At 34.4% G+C, this 18,811-nt stretch overlaps 1 protein-coding gene across 7 annotated transcripts in view; it reads right to left on the bottom strand.

The window, feature by feature from the left end:
- The window catches only part of raf1a (Raf-1 proto-oncogene, serine/threonine kinase a), a 778,989-nt gene that overhangs the window by 79,911 nt on the left and 680,267 nt on the right, over positions 1–18,811 (bottom strand). For 4 of the 7 annotated variants that reach the window (NM_131439.3, XM_087305093.1, XM_087305092.1 and 1 more), the window contains 6 exon segments: positions 6,817–6,909; positions 9,696–9,853; positions 9,956–10,058; positions 11,924–12,036; positions 13,473–13,682; positions 16,748–16,798. In NM_131439.3, coding sequence (NP_571514.2) covers positions 6,817–6,909; positions 9,696–9,853; positions 9,956–10,058; positions 11,924–12,036; positions 13,473–13,658 — 653 coding nt within the window. In that variant the 5' untranslated portion in view covers positions 13,659–13,682; positions 16,748–16,798. 7 annotated transcript variants of the gene reach the window in all.

Below are 18,811 nucleotides of genomic sequence, written 5' to 3'. Positions count from 1 at the left end.
TTACACTGTATTTAAATGATGATGATGGTCCAGGATCAACAATAGTGAGTTTACACTGTATTTAAATGATGATGGTCCAGGATCAACAAAAGTGAATTTACACTGTATTTAAATGATGATGATGATCCAGGATCAACAAAAGTGAATTTACACTGTATTTAAATGATGATGATGGTCCAGGATCAACAATAGTGAATTTACACTGTATTTAAATGATGATGATGGTCCAGGATCAACAATAGTGAATTTACACTGTATTTAAATGATGATGATCCAGGATCAACAATAGTGAATTTACACTGTATTTAAATGATGATGGTCCAGGATCAACAATAGTAAATTTACATAGTATTTAAATGATGATGGTCCAGGATCAACAATAGTGAATTTACATTGTATTTAAATGATGATGATCCAGGATCAACAATAGTGAATTTACACTGTATTTAAATGATGATGATGGTCCAGGATCAACAATAATGAATTTACACTGTATTTAAATGATGATGGTCCAGGATCAACAATAGTGAATTTACACTGTATTTAAATGATGATGATGGTCCAGGATTAACAATAGTGAATTTACACTGTATTTAAATGATGATGATGGTCCAGGATCAACAATAGTGAATTTACACTGTATTTAAATGATGATGATGGTCCAGGATCAACAATAGTGAATTTACACTGTATTTAAATGATGATGGTCCAGGATCAACAATAGTGAATTTACACTGTATTTAAATGATGATGATGGTCCAGGATTAACAATAGTGAATTTACACTGTATTTAAATGATGATGATGGTCCAGGATCAACAATAGTGAATTTACACTGTATTTAAATGATGATGATGGTCCAGGATCAACAACAGTGATATTACACTGTATTTAAATGATGATGGTCCAGGATCAACAATAGTGAATTTACATTGTATTTAAATGATGATGATCCAGGATCAACAATAGTGAATTTACACTGTATTTAAATGATGATGATGGTCCAGGATCAACATTAGTGAATTTACACTGTATTTAAATGATGATGGTCCAGGATCAACAATAGTGAATTTACACTGTATTTAAATGATGATGGTCCAGGATCAACAATAGTGAATTTACACTGTATTTAAATGATGATGATGATCCAGGATCAACAATAGTGAATTTACACTGTATTTAAATGATGATGATGGTCCAGGATCAACAATAGTGAATTTACACTGTATTTAAATGATGATGGTCCAGGATCAACAATAGTGAATTTACACTGTATTTAAATGATGATGATGGTCCAGGATCAACAAAAGTGAATTTACACTGTATTTAAATGATGATGATGGTCCAGGATCAACAATAGTGAATTTACACTGTATTTAAATGATGATGATGGTCCAGGATCAACATTAGTGAATTTACACTGTATTTAAATGATGATGATGATCCAGGATCAACAATAGTGAATTTACACTGTATTTAAATGATGATGATGGTCCAGGATCAACAATAGTGAATTTACACTGTTGTTAAATGATGATGATCCAGGATCAACAATGGTGAATTTACACTGTATTTAAATGATGATGATGGTCCAGGATCAACAACAGTGAATTTACACTGTATTTAAATGATGATGGTCCAGGATCAACAATAGTAAATTTACATAGTATTTAAATGATGATGGTCCAGGATCAACAATAGTGAATTTACATTGTATTTAAATGATGATGATCCAGGATCAACAATAGTGAATTTACACTGTATTTAAATGATGATGATGGTCCAGGATCAACAATAATGAATTTACACTGTATTTAAATGATGATGGTCCAGGATCAACAATAGTGAATTTACACTGTATTTAAATGATGATGATGGTCCAGGATTAACAATAGTGAATTTACACTGTATTTAAATGATGATGATGGTCCAGGATCAACAATAGTGAATTTACACTGTATTTAAATGATGATGATGGTCCAGGATCAACAACAGTGAATTTACACTGTATTTAAATGATGATGGTCCAGGATCAACAATAGTAAATTTACATAGTATTTAAATGATGATGGTCCAGGATCAACAATAGTGAATTTACATTGTATTTAAATGATGATGATCCAGGATCAACAATAGTGAATTTACACTGTATTTAAATGATGATGATGGTCCAGGATCAACATTAGTGAATTTACACTGTATTTAAATGATGATGGTCCAGGATCAACAATAGTGAATTTACACTGTATTTAAATGATGATGGTCCAGGATCAACAATAGTGAATTTACACTGTATTTAAATGATGATGATGATCCAGGATCAACAATAGTGAATTTACACTGTATTTAAATGATGATGATGGTCCAGGATCAACAATAGTGAATTTATACTGTATTTAAATGATGATGGTCCAGGATCAACAATAGTGAATTTACACTGTATTTAAATGATGATGATGGTCCAGGATTAACAATAGTGAATTTACACTGTATTTAAATGATGATGATGGTCCAGGATCAACAATAGTGAATTTACACTGTATTTAAATGATGATGGTCCAGGATCAACAATAGTGAATTTACACTGTATTTAAATGATGATGATGGTCCAGGATCAACAATAGTGAATTTACACTGTATTTAAATGATGATGATGGTCCAGGATCAACAATAATGATTTTACACTGTATTTAAATGATGATGATGGTCCAGGATCAACAATAGTGAGTTTACACTGTATTTAAATGATGATGGTCCAGGATCAACAAAAGTGAATTTACACTGTATTTAAATGATGATGATGATCCAGGATCAACAAAAGTGAATTTACACTGTATTTAAATGATGATGATGGTCCAGGATCAACAATAGTGAATTTACACTGTATTTAAATGATGATGATCCAGGATCAACAATGGTGAATTTGCACTGTATTTAAATGATGATGATGGTCCAGGATCAACAATAGTGAATTTACACTGTATTTAAATGATGATGGTCCAGGATCAACAATAGTAAATTTACATAGTATTTAAATGATGATGGTCCAGGATCAACAATAGTGAATTTACACTGTATTTAAATGATGATGATGGTCCAGGATCAACAATAGTAAATTTACATAGTATTTAAATGATGATGGTCCAGGATCAACAATAGTGAATTTACACTGTATTTAAATGATGATGGTCCAGGATCAACAATAGTGAATTTACACTGTATTTAAATGATGATGGTCCAGGATCAACAAAAGTGAGTTTACACTGTATTTAAATGATGATGATGATCCAGGATCAACAATAGTGAATTTACACTGTATTTAAATGATGATGATCCAGGATCAACAATAGTGAATTTACACTGTATTTAAATGATGATGATCCAGGATCAACAATAGTGAATTTACACTGTATTTAAAAGATGATGATGGCCCAGGATCAACAATAGTGAAATTACACTGTATTTAAATGATGATGGTCCAGGATCAACATTAGTGAATTTACACTGTATTAAAAAGATGATGATGATCCAGGATCAACATTAGTGAATTTACACTGTATTTAAATGATGATGATCCAGGATCAACAATAATAATTTTACACTGTATTTAAATGATGATGGTCCAGGATCAACATTGGTAAATTTACACTGTATTTAAATGATGATGATGGTCCAGGATCAACAATAATGATTTTACACTGTATTTAAATGATGATGATGATCCAGGATCAACAATAGTGAATTTACACTGTATTTAAATGATGATGATGGTCCAGGATCAACAATAGTGAATTTACACTGTATTTAAATGATGATGGTCCAGGATCAACATTAGTGAATTTACACTGTATTTAAATGATGATGGTCCAGGATCAACAATAATGATTTTACACTGTATTTAAATGATGATGGTCCAGGATCAACAATTGTGAATTTACACTGTATTTAAATGACGATGATGATCCAGGATCAACAATAGTGAATTTACACTGTATTTAAATGATGATGATGACCCAGGATCAACAATAGTGAATTTACACTGTATTTAAATGATGATGATGGTCCAGGATCAACAATAGTGAACTTACACTGTATTTAAATGATGATGATGGTCCAGGATCAACAATAGTGAATTTACACTGTATTTAAATGATGATGATGGTCCAGGATCAACAATAGTGAACTTACACTGTATTTAAATGATGATGATGGTCCAGGATCAACAATAGTGAATTTACACTGTATTTAAATGATGATGATGGTCCAGGATCAACAATAGTGAATTTACACTGTATTTAAATGATGATGATTGTCCAGGATCAACAATAATGATTTTACACTGTATTTAAATGATGATGGTCCAGGATCAACATTAGTGAATTTACACTGTATTTAAATGATGATGGTCCAGGATCAACAATAGTGAATTTACACTGTATTTAAATGATGATGGTCCAGGATCAACAATAGTGAATTTACACTGTATTTAAATGATGGTGGTCCAGGATCAACTTTAGTGAATTTACACTGTATTTAAATGATGATGATGATCCAGGATCAACAATAGTGAATTTACACTGTATTTAAATGATGATGATGGTCCAGGATCTACATTAGTGAACTTACACTGTATTTAAATGATGATGATGGTCCAGGATCAACAAAAGTGAATTTACACTGTATTTAAATGATGATGATGGTCCAGGATCAACAAAAGTGAATTTACACTGTATTTAAATGATGATGATGGTCCAGGATCAACAATAGTGAATTTACACTATATTTAAATGATGATTATGGTCCAGGATCAACAAAAGTGAATTTACACTGTATTTAAATGATGATGATGGTCCAGGATCAACAATAGTGAATTTACACTGTATTTAAATGATGATGATGGTCCAGGATCAACAATAGTGAATTTACACTGTATTTAAATGATGATGGTCCAGGATCTACATTAGTGAACTTACACTGTATTTAAATGATGATGATGGTCCAGGATCAACAAAAGTGAATTTACACTGTATTTAAATGATGATGATGGTCCAGGATCAACAAAAGTGAATTTACACTGTATTTAAATGATGATGATGGTCCAGGATCAACAATAGTGAATTTACACTGTATTTAAATGATGATGATGGTCCAGGATCAACAAAAGTGAATTTACACTGTATTTAAATGATGATGATGGTCCAGGATCAACAATAGTGAATTTACACTGTATTTAAATGATGATGATGGTCCAGGATCAACAATAGTGAATTTACACTGTATTTAAATGATGATGATCCAGGATCAACAATAGTGAATTTACATTGTATTTAAATGATGATGACCCAGGATCAACAATAGTGAATTTACACTGTATTTAAATGATGATGATGGTCCAGGATCAACAATAGTGAATTTACACTGTATTTAAATGATGATGGTCCAGGATCAACAATAGTGAATTTACACTGTATTTAAATGATGATGATGGTCCAGGATCAACAATAGTGAATTTACACTGTATTTAAATGATGATGATCCAGGATCAACAATAGTGAATTTACACTATATTTAAATGATGATGGTCCAGGATCAACAATAATGATTTTACACTGTATTTAAATGATGATGATGATCCAGGATCAACAATAGTGAATTTACACTGTATTTAAATGATGATGGTCCAGGATCAACAATAGTGAATTTACACTGTATTTAAATGATGATGATGGTCCAGGATCAACAGTAATGATTTTACACTGTATTTAAATGATGATGATCCAGGATCAACAATAGTGAATTTACACTGTATTTAAATGATGATGATCCAGGATCAACAATAGTGAGTTTACACTGTTTTTAAATGATGATGATGATGATCCAGGATCAACAAAAGTGAATTTACACTGTATTTAAATGATGATGATGATCCAGGATCAACAATAGTGAATTTACACTGTATTTAAATGATGATGGTCCAGGATCAACAATAGTGAATTTACACTGTATTTAAATGATGATGATGATCCAGGATCAACAATAATGATTTTACACTGTATTTAAATGATGATGGTCCAGGATCAACAATAGTGAATTTACACTGTATTTAAATGATGATGATGATCCAGGATCAACAATAGTGAATTTATACTGTATTTAAATGATGATGATGATCCAGGATCAACAATAGTGAATTTACACTGTATTTAAATGATGATGATGATCCAGGATCAACAATAGTGAATTTATACTGTATTTAAATGATGATGATGGTCCAGGATCAACAATAGTGAATTTACACTGTATTTAAATGATGATGATGGTCCAGGATCAACAGTAATGATTTTACACTGTATTTAAATGATGATGATCCAGGATCAACAATAGTGAATTTACACTGTATTTAAATGATGATGATCCAGGATCAACAATAATGATTTTACACTGTATTTAAATGATGATGGTCCAGGATCAACAATAGTGAATTTACACTGTATTTAAATGATGATGATGATCCAGGATCAACAATAATGATTTTACACTGTATTTAAATGATGATGGTCCAGGATCAACAATAGTGAATTTACACTGTATTTAAATGATGATGATGGTCCAGGATCAACATGAGTGAATTTACACTGTATTTAAATGTATATTATAATGAAACAATATTTCATCAATATTTTATAATAACACCAAAATGGGATGTTTTTTCATGGCTTATATATTCATCTTGGCTTAACAAGGCTTGAACAGTGTGTGTACATTTAGTGTACATCAGTTTCTTCATATAATCTCAAATGTCAGTGGCAGTGTTTACCTGCTGGGGATTCTTGTCAGAGATTCCCTCATTCTCCTAGATGTGAGTGAAGGTAGAGATGGAGCCCCACTTTCACCAGGGGTCGGAAACAATCTGTCAACAACGTAGCACTCATTAATTCATGTTTAATATCAGACATTCTCAAATAATCCCAATTTGTTCTAAAGTAGGGTTGTTTAGTGTAATTAAGCCTTTTAAAGGGATGGTTTACAAAAAAATGAAACTTTAGTCATCATTTACTCACCCTTTACTCGTTTTAAAAACATTTGACTTTCTTTTTTCTGTTGAAAGAAGGATATTTTGAAGAAATACTTCACTTAAGGCTTCCTTAGTATTTGTTTTGGAAGATAAGGTTACCAACATTCTTCAAAATATCTTATTTAGTATTACACAGAAAGAAAGAAACTCAAGGTTTGAAACAAAATGAGGTTGAGTAAATAATGAGTAAACATCCTTTTTGGTGTTAACTATGCCTTTAGGCCTTCTTATTTAGCACAGTTATGCATATAAAAGATCCCAATATACATGAAGTTCTTAATACAGTTCTTTTTTTTGTTCACTTAGAGGCAAAACATTAAACATCGTCAACCTCTTTCTTTGATCAATGGAAGCTACTTTTGACTAGAAATGTAAATTCAGAGGAAAGCATGTGTGGTTCGTCTCCTGCCAGATCAAATCCTGTAATCAAATCAAGCTTAAAGTACTCTGGAAGTGGACCTCACCTAGCCAGAGTAGCAGCAGGCGGTGCACATCGTGCTGGAGTCATTCATTAACATTACTTGGCAACCAGCACTAAGAACCAGTGACCCATCTTTCCCCAGAAATAACTGACTGAATGGGGAAATAAGCTCTGTGTGCACGGCCAAAATGACTTCCTAAGACAAATCTCATTTAAAAATAGACTGTATGGTAGCAACAGACTTGTTGGCAAAAAACAACATATGGAATATGGAAAAAAAAACAACAGTGGCCTCTTTTATATCTATTCTTTGGTTATTTACTCATTCCAATACACCCAAACTCCTCTGATTTTATTTTCCATTGCATCAGCCTTCAGTGGTGACACTTGTATTAAACTGAATTAGGAATGCACGATATATCGGTGGCCATATTGTTATTGGCCGATAAATGCTATTTTTAAGATTATCGTCCTCGGTCTGGTGTCAAAATTAGGCCGATATCTTTAAGCCGATAAGTTACGTAATTGTACAGAACTGCCTGTCTCGCCCACGTGTGGGCAGAACTTGTTTAGACTTGTCCAGTGCACTATAATGAAGCTCTTCTCACATTGTTTATTACTTCAAAGTCCGTCCTTTCTTCATGTGGTGTTGCTGTGCATTAATAACTCAGTAAGTAGCCATGTTCCTTATCATTGTAGATATGTTTGATTGAGTGTCATTGTGTATTTTGGTTTAAATCCCCTCAGGAAAAAATATTACATGTGTAAACAAAACAGTAGCGATGCACACGTGCTAAACAACTCGTTGGGTTGTTTGTAATCTACTAAGATTGTTTGTTCTTATCAACGCGTTGCCATGTGTTGTTGATGTAAGATTGTATTCAGTTTGATTGGAATATTCATATTGATTATAAGGAGCGTGCATGAGGGTTGTCACCGCACACACACACACACACACACACACACACACACACTGGTCTGACAACCTTCACACAGCAGCAGGGGGGAGGTGAATTCAGTGTAGGGGCTCTCAACTCACCGCCTGTCTGTCTTTATATTATGCTCTGTGTTTGTCTGTAAAGTCATCTGCTCAACGCTCAGGTTTTGTATCAAAATCTGACTCCAAGGGCAAATCTGCACCCTTAATCATAAATCTGCGGTTTATCATAAACTTTTCATCAATCATTTTTCCCGCAATGAAGCAATGTCTGATTGACAAGCAGCAGCTACATGTGTTCAAAAGAATCTAAAACGGCAAGTAGGAAGAATCTATGCCGCATTTTTTAAAGTAATACTATCTGTATTTAGCTTTTCGCTTGTATGGTGGCTCTGAACTGTCAAAACACCTCTAAAAAAGGCTTTTTCGGACATTAGATATTTGTACACATGTACATCACTGTAACACGGTTTATTCAAGAAAATGTTAGCTGGTTTTAGTCCTTAGCTCTTTCGTTTTCATTCATTCATTCATTTTCTTTTCGGCTTAGTCCCTTTACTAATCCGGAGTCGCCACAGCGGAATAACTGCCAACTTACCCAGCATGTTTTTTTACGCAGTGGATGCCCTTCCAGCTGTAACCCATGTCTGGGAAACTTCCACACACACTCATTCACACTCAAACACTATGGACAATTTAGCCGATCAAATTCACCTGTACTGCATGTCTTTGGACTGTGGGGGAAACCGGAGCACCCTGAGGAAACCCACGCGAACACAGGGAGAACATGCAAACTCCACACAGAAACGCCGACTGACCCAGCCGAGGCTTGAACCAGTGACCTAGCTGTGAGGCGACAGCACTGCCTACTGCGCCACTGCATTGCCCTCTTTCATTTTTTAAATTTTATTTAAAATTCGTTAAACTTGCTTGTTGCATAAAAATAACCTATTAATTTTATGCAACAGTCAAGTTGCATGTTAATTTGCTATGAAGAAATATGTTGTGCACTACTGGGCCACCATACAGTCTACATAGTGAAAGCGATAGAAAAAAAGATGAATTTAATATAATTTAATTGAAACTGATGTGAACATTTTGGAGCTTTCCTCAGCAAAATGATATGAATATTGCAGTTAATCTTATCTCAAATCAAATCGATTGTTTATAAATGGACAGTAAATCTTGAGAAAACAATCGCTGAATCAATTTTACAAAAGCGATTCCTAAATAAAGGATGAAACTCATAGAAGAGAGACTCACAGAAGTTGTCTGATGTTAGTCCAGTCTACACACATAGTGGGCACTTTTGTGCTGCAATGTTCATGGAACTTGTAACCACATCTTTGGCACCGGAAACCATTCAGCAGGAACTTCTGGCATATGTCGCAGAAAGCCAACTTGAGAAATGTTTTTCTAACCTGAAAATAAAATAAAATATATACAGGAACCTCAGTGCTTTAACTATGAAAAGAGATGGTCAAGAAAGATAAAATGTAGTCACAAACAACTGTAGCACTCACAAAATTGTGTGTTGTTAAAGGAACATGGTCTAAAACCTCCACGAGAAGTTCCTCCCCAATGAGTGAAGTAGAGTCTGTGCTCCACTCCATGCGAGACTTCTTGCTGCAAACAAAAAACAGACGTTAGCTCAGGAGATGAAGCTAGAGCAGTTTGTTGAATCATTGTGCATGCTGTTAGTTTAAATTCAATTATTTGTGCCTCTGACTGGAACCAAATCTAAATGACTTACTGTTCACACTGTGTATGGTAAATGTTTATCTGATGTGCGTCCCGAGTAGTTATTCATATTAATGACTGGACTGCTCACAGCATTCATAACTGCCAACAGGCCATGAAGTCACACGGAATTAATTATTAGGATTCTGAGACTACAGTTTGCACAGGCTCATTAAAATTGGACAATAGATAATTGCAAAATAGCTGCTGCTTTAATTGAGTATCAGTTTCTGCTGTGGCATCTGAATGGTAGTGCAGGGTCAGAATTAGTCATAAACAAATCTTGTCTGGTACCTTTTATTAGTGGTTCTGAAGATGATGGCTTAACTGCGTAACATGTTTTCATTCTGAAAGCTTACCTGAGTTCTGTCTTTGAGGATGTCCATTTGGCATAGTTTATGGCTATGTGCATTGTCACAAATATCAATCATCCCTCAATGCTTCTTTAAAACAATAAACTGCAAGATGGATCGGCAACAGGGGCTTTCACATTGCATGACTTCACAATAGGAAGAATCGCCGACAACTTCGTCCAAACTACGTCTCACAGCCAAAAACAAGTCATATATCTTTTGTTATTAACTACATAACGAAAAAGAAGCCTTTAATGGGGTAGAAAATTCACCTTTTTGCTGACCTGTGTTTGAAGGGAATTAGTAAATTCTCCTCAATTTTTTTTTTTAAATTTCTGTATGAAACGTCAAACAGACACTTGTGCTCCTGAATAAATTTCCGAATACATCGTGTGAGCGGTCGGTAACGGGTTTAATTTGGGACGGGAGCGGGCCGTCCAGCAATATCGCTCCCGACTCCCGAGCGTATGTATGTGTGTAAATGAAATAGCGCGATGCTGTGTTTAGCTTGTTTGTTGCTGTGTGTGAGTATGTGTGTGTGTGCGCACGCGCGAATGAGAAGTGTGTGTGTGTGTGTGTGTGTGTGCGCGCGCGAATGAGAGAGATAGAGCTTTGCCTGTGTGTGTGCTTGGTGCTTATGTGTGTGTGTGTGTGTGTGTGTGTGTGTGTGTGTGTGTGTGTGTGTGTGTGTGTGTGTGTGTGTGTGTGTGTGTGTGTGTTAGTGCGTGTGCGCGCGAATGAGAGAGAGAGAGCTTTGTCTGTGTGTGTGTGCTTGGTGCTTATGTGTGTGTGTATGCAGACAGCTTGTTATAGGCTGTCTGGACTCTGTATAGCTGGGTGGTTTTCGGTTTTGTTCTCCACCCCGCTCTTTAGCGGGATCAGGCACAGCGGGTAGAAAACGGGGCGGGTCGGGCAGCAGGACAACAAATGCTAAATGTAAGCGGGAGCGGTTGGGTACGGGCTAAAAATTGGTGGGTGCGGGCGGAAGCGGGATTCAAAATTTAGTCCTGCGCAGATCTCTAGTTTATACTGTGTGATTATCACTTACGTGCACGAGCACCGATTTCGGCGATTTCTCAAAACCTGTCAGCGAGTCAAAATCATGGCTAAAATCATGCAGTCTGAACTTGGCATTATGGTACAATCGTCTACATGAGATTAGAGTGACACCTTCGCTTATCATTACTAAACCACTTTTAAACACATATCTGTTCAATCTGGCTTATTAATATCATACGCATTCCTTTGTTTCGTATTATTAATCTGTTAATCTTCTGGATTTTTATTTTCATGATTTTAAGTATTTTTTTTTACATGTAGTTTGGTGTTATATGCAGTACTTTGGTCAGCCTGTGGCTGTTTTTAAAGTGCTTTATAAATAAATGAACTTGACCTGACCTTCTCTGTCCAGGATGGAGACTGAAGACAGCACAGCACTCCGGCTGGAGTCCTCGAACCTTCAGCGCTTTGATCAGACAGCTGTGGAGCGTCATGCCTGGCCGCACATTCACCTTCAGAGGGAGCGTGGACATAAACACACACAAGACCATACACATGTACTGCTTTTAACTGCCTTTCACTTCCCATTCTTTTAAACATTACTACTTTTTTTTACTTTAACTGCAGCAAGTGCTTGAAAGACAGCCTGAAAATGTCATCCACCAAATCTTAAAATGATATTTAAGGTGCCTCTTTTATGCATTAACTGATGGAAGTAGTTTGTAAATGTGAAAGTTCACAATAAATTGAGTCTACAATAAATTGAGATACTGTCTTCCGAAAGACTTAGCTTTACATCCTGCACAAACTTATAAAGATTGTAACAAAACTGCCTCATATCAGCGTTAGCATCAGTTTTACTGTCTGTATCAATGTCTATTTTGACCACTAAATGCTGCAGTTGTAGCTAATACCTATCATTTAAAGGCTTACCTAAGTCAATTAGTTAATTAGTTAGCCTTTAAATTACACTCACACACACACACACAGTCAGAATTATTAGCCCCCTTTTGATTTTTTTTTCTACATTAAATATCTAGTCAAATATTATTTACTGTCATCATGGCGAAGATATAATAAATCAGTTATTAGAAATGAGTTATTAAAACTATTATGCTTAGAAATGTGTTGAAACAATCTTCTCTCCATTAAACAGAAATTGGGGAAAAATAAACAGGGGCCCAAATAATTCTGACTTCAACTGTATATATATATATATATATATATATATATATATATATATATATATATATATATATATATATATATATATATATATATATATATATATATATATATATACAGTTGAAGTCAGACTTATTAGCCCCCTTCGATTTTTTTTCTTCTTTTTAAAATATTTTTCAAACAATGTTTAACAGAGCAAGGAAATTTTCACAGTATGTCTGATAATATTTTTTCTTCTGGATAAAGTCTTATTTGTTTTATTTCGGCTAGAATAAAAGCAGTTTTAATTTTTTAAACATCATTTTAGGGACAAACTTGTTAGCCCCTTTGAGCTATATTTTAGTTCGATAGTCAACAGAACAAACCATCGTTATACAATAACTTGCCTAATTACCCTAACCTGCCTAGTTAACCTAATTAATCTAGTTAAGCCTTTAAATGTCACTTTAAGCTGTATAGAAGTGTCTTAAATATCTAGTCAAATATTATTTACTGTCATCATGGCAAATATAAAATAAATCAGTTATTAGAAATGAGTTATTAAAACTATTATGTTTAGAAATGTGTTGAAAAAAATCTGCTCTCCATAAAACAGAAATTAGGGAAAAAATAAACAAGCAGTGTAATAAGTCAGGGGGGCTAATAATTCTGACTTCAACTGTATGTATATATATATATATAAATGTATATATATGTTTATTAAAAAATAATTTAAAAAGCTGTCCCCCTACAGCTGAAGTACAAATCTAAAAAGCCTCCTTACAACTGTCCGCTGCTGGTTGGGAAGGAAGACTCGGATGGTGCGGCTGGTTTTGGAGTCGTCTGAAGAGCGGCTCTGGTATGGCGCAGGAGATTTGATCACAGGAGACACGTAGGAGCTTTCAAACACTGAATCTTTAGTTAGCAGCCCGTTGGTGACGGTTCTCCATGCTCCCTGAAGCTGCTCCATTACGACACCCTCTGGCACACGCGTCTGGAGAAACAGCGGTCAGAAACAAAACTGTGTGACTCTCTGAAAACTGGTCAATTTGTTTATGTTATGCAGGGCAATACTGAATCTGCAGGGGGTTTTTTTTGGCCATTTCTGCTCAGAATTTAGCAAATCTGCAAATTTATGCAGAATTATTTTGAGTGTAGGCGCTGAAAACCTAACACTGTGTCCTATCGACAGGCGACCTGATTCTGCCATGCAAAATTTGCTACGTGTCATGCAAAATTTAAATTTTAGAAAATGTAAAGAGATGACTTTTAATTTTCAAGATATTTAAATACAGTTACAATGTAAAAATGCAGGGTTTCACACAATTCATTCATGTAGTCCAAATACAAATCGATTAAGTCGACTTAACACTTTCAACAAATTTATGTGGATTGAACATAAAAAAAGTTAAGTTGTCCCAATAAAATCTCAAGAATCGTGTTGTTTCAGCTCATTTTAAATAAGTGGTTTGAAAAAGAAGAAAAAAGTTCTGGATAAATCAATTAAGAAAAGCTGAGTAATTCATTGATAGATTGAACATGTTTGAGAAATAATGAATTGAGTCAGAAATTTATGTCAATATATGATATGGACACTGTAAATGCAGGGTTCCACACAATTTCTTTATGTTGTCCCAACCGAAATCGATTAAGTGAACCTAAATGTTTCATATTTAATCCACCTAAATTTGTAAAAACACTTAAGTTGTCCCCTACGGAGACCCGAAAAGGACATAGTGGGAGAGAAAAAAATTGGCTGGGTAAAAAAAAAATGGGTAGAATGAAAAAAATGGGTGGGAGGAAAATATATATTTTTAAGCTTTTGTGTTCTCTCGCAAAAATGTTTTGCGTTCTCTCGCAAAGATTTTCGTTATCTTGCAAAGATGTTTTGAGATCCCTCGCAAAACTGTTTCTCCACAAACACTTCCTGTTCACTTTATTCATGTAAACCCTCCCGTTTTTGCCGAAATTCTCCCGTATTTTACCATTCTATCCCACTTTCTTTACATTAAATCTGTGCGTTGATTGTCGCCTTTCATATGCAACATCTGAACCAGTGAATGCATGTATAAGCGCGGACTGACAGACGCGCTCCGTACAATAAACTGATCCCAGCCACCTTTTGTTTTGCAATAAAATACCTGTACACTTTCCATACTTCTGTATTTTACTGCTAACTATTTTAACATTTTTTAAATATTTAAATTCTAGATTTACAGACATTATTTTTGGCACATTATTTAAAATATGTGGCTAAGAAATAGCCATTTTTTATTTATTTATTTATTTATTTATTTATTTATTTATTTGGGGTCAGTGATTTTTTTGGCAGGTCCAGTCGGGCCAATAGAAAATGTCCTTATCGTTGAACCCTGTACACCATCACAATGCACCACCGTTTACACTAACATTATTTATTTTCATGTGTCATCAATGATGTCATGTGAAAACAACCTATACATACAATTCTGTAACAACATATAGAGCAAGAGAAACAGTGATTTACACAAAGTAAATAGATTTAGTCCTGTTTTAGTTCTAATTTACTCATATTGTTTCATAATATTCTCTATTGTTTCGAAATGTCACAAAATACACTTTACAGTAATACTAGTTCATCGTGAGAAAGTTTGCAATCTTGAAATACAATATTTTGCATCTTATTTAGCAATTTTTTTTATGCTGGACCTGTAATTATTAGTTTTTGAAAAGTGCTTTCATTCATTCATTTTCTTGTCGGCTTTGTCCCTTTACTAATCCGGAGTCGCCACAGCGGATTGAACCGCCAACTTATTCAGCAAGTTTTTATGCTGCGTATGCCCTTCCAGCCGCAACCCATCTCTGGGAAACATCCGCACACACACTCACACACACACTACGGACAATTTAGCCTACCCAATTCACCTGTACCGCATGTCTTTGGACTGTGGGGGAAACCGGAACACCCGGAGGAAACCCACACGAACGCAAGGAGAACATGCAAGCTCCACACAGAAACACCAACTGAGCCGAGGCTCAAACCAGCGACCTTCTTGCAGTGAGGCGACAGCACTACCTACTGTGCCACTGTTTCACCCAAAAGTGCTTTGTATTTTATTAATATTTATGTACATATTAAATTGGGTAACTAATTATTAGACAGTGAATTTCTGTTTGTTTTGTTTTGGCTAGATTAGGTTCAGTTTTGGCTTTGGTACTAATCTAATGCACAAATATATTATTGTAAAGCATCCTGTAGAACATATTAAATTAAAAGACACATCTGTGCTCATTTATGCTGAGTATGTATGATCTTAAATATAATAATAATAATAAAAATAATAACAATAATAATAATATAATCACCATCATCATCAATTAGTGTTGAGTCCTGGAGGTTATGAAATCATAAATCACTTCAACGAGTTAACATTTGAATAGAGTTGTACTGACACAGCTGTACTGACAACTATTCACAACTACAGAAACGTTTGGTGTAAACAATGCGTCTTTTTTTCTAGTTTTCAAGTCAAATTATAGTAAAACCACATGAGCTGTCAAAATTACAAGTAGGTTTGTCAAACAAACACACATGTCGCATAACGGAAAATGTGACTGTAGAGTTTCTATTTCGTTAAACAATCTACAACTATATAAACACGTCAGTCTCATGCGCGTTTGATGTTTGACTTGTGTGCAGCGCATATATTCAGTGTGTAGGTTAAGCACAGATAACTGTTTGTGTCTATTCGCAGTGCGCAGAAGCGATTCATAACAAACAGAAGTCTGGAGCATACGACATAATCGGAATGGATGTAAACACTTTACAACTTTAATATTCGCGAGGCAAACATTGCGTGCTTTTAGAAATACAGTAGCTAGGATGAAAAGCTGAAGGAACTGCCGAGCAGCTACTCGGGCTATAAACATCCGCGGCCCTATTTCTTTTCTACTTCAACCTATCAAACAGCACGCTCTGTAAACATTTTACGATATTCTTGTCACTAGGTGAAAAGTAATCAAAACCGACCGTTACGAACCAACATCTTATAATGCTTTTCAGCAGCCATACACACTCACCACAGAAAGTTTGAAGAGTTCATCTCCGCCATAACCTGGAGAAACTACGATGACGTCATCATCCCCCTCTCTCTCACTCACTCACTCACTCACACACACACACACACATACACCGAGTACAACAACTCAGAATATCAATACATCTGGAAACAAATGAGTTAGCCGGATATGATTTATGCAATATTTTAAAGTGGATTTCTTTACTTTTATTAGGAAGGAAGTATTTATGAGGCAACAACCAAAGCTTTTCTCCAATCTATATTATTAATTAATGCAGCCCAATGAACTGTGCCTCGAGGAACAATACGGTTTATTTGCTGAAGAATTAAACGAATATGCTTATTATTACATTTCTAGGATGATAAAACTTTAATACATAAATTTTGTATGTGTGAAATTTTGGTTTGACCTCTATTGTTAAACACTCTTTCCTTCTTTTAGTTGAAAAGGCATTATTTGTTATTACTCATACTCTTCACATAAGTCTAAAGAATTTATTTTTAACTTTTTTATCTTGTTCGGGAAAAAAATGTACACATATAAGCAAAATGCATGGCTTCAGTCGCTACTTTTCGACATTTTTTGATGGAAGTTGACTCACTGCTCAGATCTTTCCATATGTGAAACAACAAAAATGTGTCAGATTCTTGGTTCTATATGAAGAAATGTTGTATTTATGTTGTATCTTCAAATGTTGTATTATAGCTAAGAAATTTATTTTATTTTATTGTAATTTACTTACCCCTTCCTTTGTTTTGTTAGTCTTTTTTCTTTCTGCAGCTAATGTAGTTTGTATTTTTACGCTTATGTATCTCTCTTATATTGATCTCCTGATTGTGGTTGCATATTTTCCTTCTTTAATAAAAAATAAAAATAAAACATAGACAGAGTAATTAATTATTATGACACTTTTTTGATTCCCCTGTCAATTCTTTAATTCATTGGATGTAGAAATGCTGTACACTAAACTTTGTGTAATAAATTAATTCATTTTTATTTATCTTTGGGGTCTTTTTGTTTGTTTTTACTATTGTTATTTTAGTTTTTTGTGTTTCATATGTTGTATTTTGTTGTATGTTTGTTCCTGATGAATATGCAATAAAAAAAAAAACACAACACATACACAGACTACATGGATGACTTTTGTAATTTACATTTTTTGTATATTATTTTGTGTTGAGCTTTCTATGTGTGATACATAATTTGTAAAGTTGAACACCATTTTGTTTTATTTGGATTTTGTATTTCCAATAAATAAATAAAAAAATACATAGAGTACACACACACACAACGATTTTAGTAGTTCATAAAGTTTTACAAACTTAAATGAAACTCATAATTGTTACACATTAATTAATTGATTGAATCAATCCAAGGGTTTAGGTTTGCTCTTGACATTGATGAAGACTGGTGAATTCAATCCCCAAATTATATAATATTAATGCTATTAAAATATATTAGTAATTAATCCTCTCTTCATACAATAAATTGTGTAATGTTAAAGGAATATTTATGAACTGATAAAGAGAGAGTTTAATAAAGACTTCTGTTTATTTTAGCTATAGTGCAGATGAAACATGTCTCATATATAGGTATTATTGAAAATAGAATGTGATTTAACCCTTTTTGCATGTCTATGTTATTGACAGCGCAAATTAAATTATATGTGGGGACATTTCAGAAGTCTGTGGATATTGGAGAGGGGTCTGGATGCAGACCTGGTGCAGTGCAATCTGAGCTGCATCCAATGCTTTTTAATTTTCTCACCTAACCCCACCCGTCACAGTGACGTCACTCACTCCACTGAGTGCATTGTCTCTGAGATTGCATCGCTGAGTGATGCAATCTCAGCTTGCATCATAAAGGCTGCATCCAGATACTATTGGGATATTGGTGGGGACTCGTCCCCTCGTTCCATGCTAAATCTACACCCCTGAATCAATCTGAATAAGACATAATGCATATCTAAACGCTCTTAATCATAAATTAATCTTGCAATACATTTTTAAAAATAGGGTATTCATGCTGCTGACTTAAAACGGCACGATTTAATGTACAACAATT

The sequence above is a fragment of the Danio rerio genome, chromosome 23, assembly GCF_052040795.2.
Source record: "Danio rerio strain M-AB ecotype USA chromosome 23, GRCz13ab, whole genome shotgun sequence".
NCBI lineage: Eukaryota > Metazoa > Chordata > Actinopteri > Cypriniformes > Danionidae > Danio > Danio rerio.
Note: the sequence above shows the minus strand (reverse complement) of the source record. Positions and strands in the feature narration are given on the sequence as shown.